The sequence below is a fragment of the Macrobrachium nipponense genome, chromosome 19 (assembly GCF_015104395.2).
Source record: "Macrobrachium nipponense isolate FS-2020 chromosome 19, ASM1510439v2, whole genome shotgun sequence".
Taxonomy (NCBI): domain Eukaryota; kingdom Metazoa; phylum Arthropoda; class Malacostraca; order Decapoda; family Palaemonidae; genus Macrobrachium; species Macrobrachium nipponense.
Window position 1 is genome coordinate 77,039,282 of NC_061088.1, and position 7,500 is coordinate 77,046,781.

Consider the following 7,500-nt stretch of genomic DNA (forward strand, 5'->3'; position numbering starts at 1 on the left):
AAAGCCAGGCTGATTCCGAGACGAGATAACCCAGTCTTCTGACAGGGCAGACAGGACAAGACGGGGCAGGGCAGGGCAAGGCAGGGCAGAGCAGCTATTTGCCAGCCCCGTGGCCTAACTTTCCTAACGACCAATAATTCCTATTCTCAAACGCACGAAGCAGACCAGCGGGGATTACCGGGTGAACGGGGTGCAACTAAATCCACCTAAAAAAAAGTAATAAAAATAAAAAAAAAAAAAAAAATAAGTAAAATAAAAGTCTTCTTGCGCGTGTCCTTCGTGTATTCGTCACACTCATTTTTTTCCTAAGCTCAGCACCACTTTTTTTTTTTTTTTCCCGTTCGTTGGGTCTTTCATTTTAACGTTGCCTTACGTTCATTTTTATGTCGTGCCCGTCTTCACCAGGGAGGTCGTGTCTGGTTGAGTTTGAAGGAGCTACTCAAACTAGGGGTCGCATGGACTGAGCGTGATGGTCCAGCTACGCTGATCACTGTTGTTATGTACGCTAATGCTGCAGTTTAGATTTGGCTTGCGAGAAAGTACTGATTAAATACACATGCATGCGAATATATATATATATATATATATATATATATATATATATATATATACACATATATATACATATATATACATATATATATAGATATATATATAGATATATATGTATATTTATAATATACTATACATACATAACATACAATATGAATGTATGTATACTATATTTAAATACTCATATATATTATATACTTAGATATACATATATATATATATATATATATATATATATATATATATATATATATGTATATATATGTATATATATGTATATATATATATATACTATATATATATATATATATATATATATATATAATCATTGCTGTTATAGCAAAAATCCATTCTTTCAAGGTGCCTATCAAAACTCCAAGAGAAGGTAAATTTCCTACTGATATAGTTCCTCGTTAGATGAGTGGTTTACGTGCTCGCCTAACGATTTGGTAGTCGCGAGTGCGAGTCCCCGCTCTGCCAGCGTTGAATCAGAGGAATTCATTTCTGGAGATTAGAAATTCATTCCTCGATAAAATGTGGTTCGGATCCCACAATGAGCTGTAGGTCCCGTTACTAGATAACCAGTTGGTTCCTAGCCAAGTAAAAATGTTCTAATCCTTCGGGCCAGCCGTAGGAGAGCTGTTAATTAGCTCGGTGGTCTGGTTAAACTATGATATACTTAATCTTTTTCTACTGTTATATTTCGGAAACTAATATTTCCCTCCATGTGTGTACAGATAGATAGATAGACAGATAGATAGATAGATAGATAGATAATCTGTTAGGTAAAGAAAATCACAGGCGTCGTCTGCCTTCACGATTATCACCATCAAAGCATTTCCAATATTCGTTACGAATTCAGCTCTACCACAGTCATTGCGCCCTGGAGATGATTACCAGTTGTTTTCTCATTGCACTGCAAGAGATATATAGCCGTGTATGCGTGTGCAATAAGTCTCGTTCTTACGATGGAATTAGTGTCTTCTTGGACCCGGTAACTGAGAGACTATTCATCTTCGCATTGGCCAGGATCCGCAATCTGGAATCAGGGGAAATTCTATATATATGAATAGGGCGAAGACACGAACCTTAACGTATATATTCTTCCTCTCCTTTCATTTTGTTTCATTCTACCCTCGGCTGCGTTCGAAGGCCTTTTTGAGTTGCCCGTTCCATTGGCCTCTGGGCCCAAACACCAACCCCCCCCCCCCCCCCCCACTCCAAATATGAAAGTTCGATCTTCGTCTCGTTTAATCTTGTCTGATGATATTTGTTAAGATGCGGTTAATTGTGAAGTTTCTTAAAACAGGTTTTTTTTTATTTTCATTAGCTAAAGCGTTACATATAATAAATATCTATCGCACCATCTTTGTTTTATATATATATACTATATATATATATATATAATATATAAATATATATATATAATTTGTGTAAATATATGTATTATGACTGCTTACCTGGCTATGTTTATGGAATCAATTTTAGAGAGAGAGAGAGAGAGAGAGAGAGAGAGAGAGAGAGAGAGAGAGAGACCCGCTAGGGGCAAGACAGTATGCATCAATAACGCTGACATTCAGTAATTCTCTTTGTATGCATCTGACATGCTTATGGAAAAAAAATTGAGCGAGAGAGGAGAGAGAGAGAGAGAGAGAGAAGAGAGACTTCTTGCAGGCGTTTTTCCATAATAAAAAGGCAAGATCATAATTCACACGACCACGCAATTCTTCAGGGTAAAAAAAAAAAAAAAAAAAAAAAATCGGCACGCAATCCTTTATCCTGACTGGGCGTGTGAAAAGGACTGATAAGGGTAGGAAAGCTTTTATTTTCCTTTTATTTATTCCTTCAACAAGATCGTTCCCTCTGGAATGACGAGGGCCAGTACATGGCGATTTGGTTATTTGTAACGGACTGGAAGAGATTTCTGGAAGAGATTTTTCAGCGCCACTGATTGCATTTCGTATCACTCCAGTTGACTGCATGCCTTGATTGTACAAATTCACCGGCATATTTATGGGTAATATTTCTAACATCACGCAAATCTTCCTAGCAGAGAACAGCTTTAGACAAAACGAAAGCAAAGACCGCAGCCACATTCGTAAGTTTAGGGTTGAATTATTGATGGTCCTAGAACTGCATTAAAACGATCGTGTGTTTGGCTCTGGAAATCTCCAAAAGATATGAAAAATTGCACTTTGGTTTAGAATTTCTCTGGATAATTTCAATATCCTGTAATTACGAATCCTAGTTCAACAGATATTGTTACTATAATAATAATAACAATAATAATAATAATAATAATAATAATAATAGTAAAATTTATAATAATAATAATATAATAATAATAATAGAAATATAATAATAATAATCAATATAATAATAATATATAATAATAATAATAATAATAATATGGACTCCTAAGTAGGCAGGATACAACCCGGAACCCCACACTATAATAAAAACTCGAATAGGATGGCTGTGACAGACAAGTAAAAAAAATAATAACAATAATAATAATAATAATAATAATAATAATAATAATAATAATAATAATAGTAATAGTAATCTCACTGATTTATCAAGTTTATCTGTAAAAATAAATTCATTTTATATGCATACTTTACTTACATAATTGGGGAGGGGATTCACCCTTTATAATGTTTTCCTAACATAATAATAATAATAATATTTTGGTAAAAAACCCTCTTTCAGGCAAATTCTATAAATAGAATGGAGGAATTAAGGGAGTTGATTTTATATATTGTTTTTTTCTTATTTTTTCTTACAATTCGCTGAGCCAGAGAAGCGAATTGTAAGAAAAATATAAAAAAAAAACAATATATAAAATCAACTCGCTCAATTCTGCCATTCTCTTTAATAGAATAATAATAATAATAATAATAATAATAATAATAATAATAATAATAATAATAATAATAATAATAATAATAAAGATGATGATGATGATATTATTATTATTATTGGAGAAACAAATCCACAGTTATGTAAATGTACATATATTTCAGTTTAAAAACAGCAAAGATAGCTTTCGGGAATCTGTACGGTTCCCCTTATCAATCTAACTGTGGATTTATTTCTCCATTTGAAGACTCGTGCTACTATGAGGATTTTTTAATTATTATTTTTTATTATTATTATTAGTTTATTAAGATTATTTAATTATTATTATTATTTATGATTATTATTAGTAATTGAACAAAAGTCCAGCAATTTCTGATACGACTGTTTCGGTCATTTTCAGATGGGCCCATCTTCGTCGATCCCCCAGTAGACCAATACGCCGACGTAGGCGAAGAGGTATCCCTGGTGTGCGAGGTGGACTCAAGCCCTGATCCTACGATCCTCTGGATCAGTCAGAAGACGCAGGGCGTCGTTGGGAAAGGCCCCAAGCTCGACCTCAACGTCACCGAGGGCACCATCGGCAGGTACCTCTGCCTGGCGAAGGTGGAGGACTTCCCGGAAATATCTGCCCTCGTGGGGGTGTTCACTAAGGTAACTCTTCTTCTTTTTCTTCTTCTTCTTGTTAATAATATAATAATAATAATAATAATAATAATAATAATAATAATAATAATAATAATAATAATAATAATAATAAGTTAATCTGCTGCTTTTAGTAATAATAATAATAATGATAATAATAACAAAATTTCATAATTTTATCAGGCTCATTTTACCAACATGAATTCATTCTTATATGTATCTTACAATTAGAATGTTGGGACAATCCCTTGTAAGCTCCAGAACATGATAATAAATATAGAAAAAAAAATCTAGCAGAATTCCAAATAAATTCTAATGGCAATAAACGAAAACCTTCATCCCATAACCTCTTAAATCTTAATAGTAACATAAATAACGAAAATAAAAAAAAATGAAAATAAAAAAGCCACTGGGCAAAGTCATTTATTGAGTCTAGAATGAAAGGACCCGGCATAAGTGCTAACAGTGAAAAAATAATATACTCTCTCTCTCTCTCTCTCAAATTGTTCTACATTTCTCTCTCCCTCTCTCTCAAAATGCTCTACATTCCTCATTCCTCTCTCTCTCTCTCTCTCTCTCTCTCTCTCTCTCTCTCTCTCTCTCAAAAATGTCTCAAAATGCTCTACATCTCTCTCTCTAAAATCCTGCTCTCATTCTCAAAATCTCTCCTCTCTCTCTCTCTCTCTCTCTCTCTCTCTCTCTCTCTCTCTCTCTAAATGATTTGCATCGCCCCTCTCTCACCCCTAAAAATGACTTCCAGGTACCCCCCCGCGTCAGCTGCGCCCAAGAGCAATGGGCCAAAATGGGCGACGACGCGATGCTGGAATGCACCATCGGTGGCACTTCCGCCCAATCCCTGAGAGTCATCTGGACGCGACATGGAAAGGAAATAAACCTAGGTGGGTGCTTCGTAAATATGGTCACGTGATCTATGGGAGGCCATGATTGGCCGTCATTAGCGCAGGTTAATGTAGTACAGTAGTCTTAATTTGTGTTTATTATGGCTGTCATTTGTGTGTCCCTGATTTTTCGTTCAAATACCTGGAATAGGAATCTATTTTTTTTTTATTATCAATGTTCGTTTACGCATAATGTATGTAATTAGTATTACGGTTATAACCTTCACTGTTATATGATATACATTTCATTAATTTTGTACTTCAGCAATGATTTCGTTCGCTGGAAATTTTGCTAAATTCAAATGCAAATTCGATCAACTGAATTTTGATAGAGGTTTTATCATTCTTAAACCCTTGTTGTTTATTATATTTATTTTTACCATAAACAATTTTACTTTTACTCTCCACTTTCTCCTAAGCCTAAAAAATAATAAATTTCTCTTGGCATTTCTAAGAAATCCAACATCTTTCTTCCCAATCTGCAAATGCATGATCATAACATTCAATTTAGAGAGAACTTGAGACAAGTATTCTAAGCATTAAAACAACTTCGCATTTATGCTTGTGGAAAAAAATTCACTGTCAATCCAAATTTATTGAAAACATTTCATTGTTGTTTACCACCAATGTGAAGAAGCATCACCAAAATTTTCGTGAACCTCATTCACAAGTCTTAAATCATTTATACCAAAGACTGAAACTCATTCACGAGCTTAAATAACCTATTACAAAGACTTTAATTCATTCACAAGCTTAGGTAATTTATTCCAAAGAATGAAACTCAGTCACAAGCTTAGATAATTTATTCCAAACACTGAAATTCATTCACAAGCTTAGATAATTTATTCCAAAGACTGAAACTCATTCCAAAGTTTAGTTAATTTAATCCAACAAATGAAACTCATTCACAAGCTTAGATAATTTATTCCAGAGTGAAACTCCTTCACGAGCTTAAATAATCTATTCCAAAGACTTATATTCATTCACAAGCTTAGGTAATTTATTCCAAAGAATGAAACTTAGTCACAAGCTTAGATAATTTATTCCAAACACTGAAACTCATTCACAAGCTTAGATAATTTATTCCAAAGAATGACACTCACTCACAAGCTTGAATAATTCATCTCAAAAGATCGAGACTCATTCACAAGCTAAAATAATTTATTCCAAGCTGAAACTCATTCACAGGCTAATTCACTTCAAAGACTGAAACTCGTTCACAAGCTTAAATAGTTTCTTCCGAAGACTGAAACTTATTCATCAAATTAAATCACCTATTCCAACAAACACTGAAGCTCATTCACAATTTTAAATCATTTATTCCAACAAACACTGAACCTCATTCATCAAATTAAATCACCTATTCCAACAAACACTGAAGCTCATTCACAATTTTAAATCGTTTATTCCAACAAACACTGAAACTCATTCATCAAATTAAATCACCAATTCCAACAAACACTGAAGCTCATTCACAATTTTAAATCGTTTATTCCAACAAACACTGAAACTCATTCATCAAATTAAATCACCTATTCCAACAAACACTGAAGCTCATTCACAACTTTAAATCATTGTTAAATGCCAACCCAAAAACACCCCCCCCCTGAAACCTCATTCATCAAATTTAAATTTCACTATTCCAAAACAAACAAAAACTGAAACCTTCCAGTCACAATTTCCAATCATTTATTCCCAAAGACCTCATAATCACCTTCCTCCCGCAATATGAAGAAATACCAAAATGATCCGCGAGACCCCGTATTACTACAGCCCGCAAAAACAAACAGCCTGACGTCTATCCCAAACTTTGTTTACAGAGAGCGAGCGATACAAAGTGGAACAGTGGGTGACGAGGGACGGAATTCGACACATACTGTCCATCAGAGAGGCCCACGACGAGGACTTCGGCTCCTACAACTTTTCGGCTCATAACGATTACGGCTCCGATTTCTTCGAAATGGTCCTTCGTCAGACAAGTGAGGACTTCGTTTCTTGACTCTTTTTTGTTCACACTTGCTGGAATGTCTTGCTTTTAAAGTTTTGTTCACATTTGCTGGAATGTCTTGCTTTTAAGGTTTTGTTCACACTTGCTGGAATGTCTTGCTTTTAAAGTTTTGTTCACATTTGCTGGAATGTCTTGCTTTTAAAGTTTTGTTAACACTTGCTGGAATGTCTTTTGCTTTTAAAGTTTTGTTCACACTTGCTGGAATGTCTTGCTTGTAAAGTTTTGTTCACATTTGCTGGAATGTCTTGCTTTTAAAGTTTTGTTCACATTTGCTGGAATGTCTTGCTTGTAAAGTTTTGTTCACATTTGCTAGAATGTCTTGCTTTTAAAGTTTTGTTCACACTTGCTGGAATGTCTTGCTTTTAAAGCTTTGATTTTGGATCTGTTTCCTTCCAGGATGGTTTATTTGTTTTCAACGGATCAGATAATTAATTAGTTTACTGTCTGCTTCATTGAGTTTTACTGATTCATGTAGTTTAATTACTTGAGATTTCATGACAACTAATTTATTCACTGATTTATATATTTAAAATTATT

General features: G+C 34.1%; 1 protein-coding gene across 1 annotated transcript in view; it reads left to right on the plus strand.

Annotated features, from left to right (window-relative positions):
- The window catches only part of LOC135218462 (irregular chiasm C-roughest protein-like), a 67,687-nt gene that overhangs the window by 51,404 nt on the left and 8,783 nt on the right, over nt 1-7,500 (plus strand). The window contains exons 7-9 of the mRNA XM_064254786.1: nt 3,815-4,065; nt 4,817-4,955; nt 6,776-6,934. Of these exons, the coding sequence (XP_064110856.1) occupies nt 3,815-4,065; nt 4,817-4,955; nt 6,776-6,934 (549 nt within the window). The remainder of the gene's footprint in view (nt 1-3,814; nt 4,066-4,816; nt 4,956-6,775; nt 6,935-7,500) is intronic.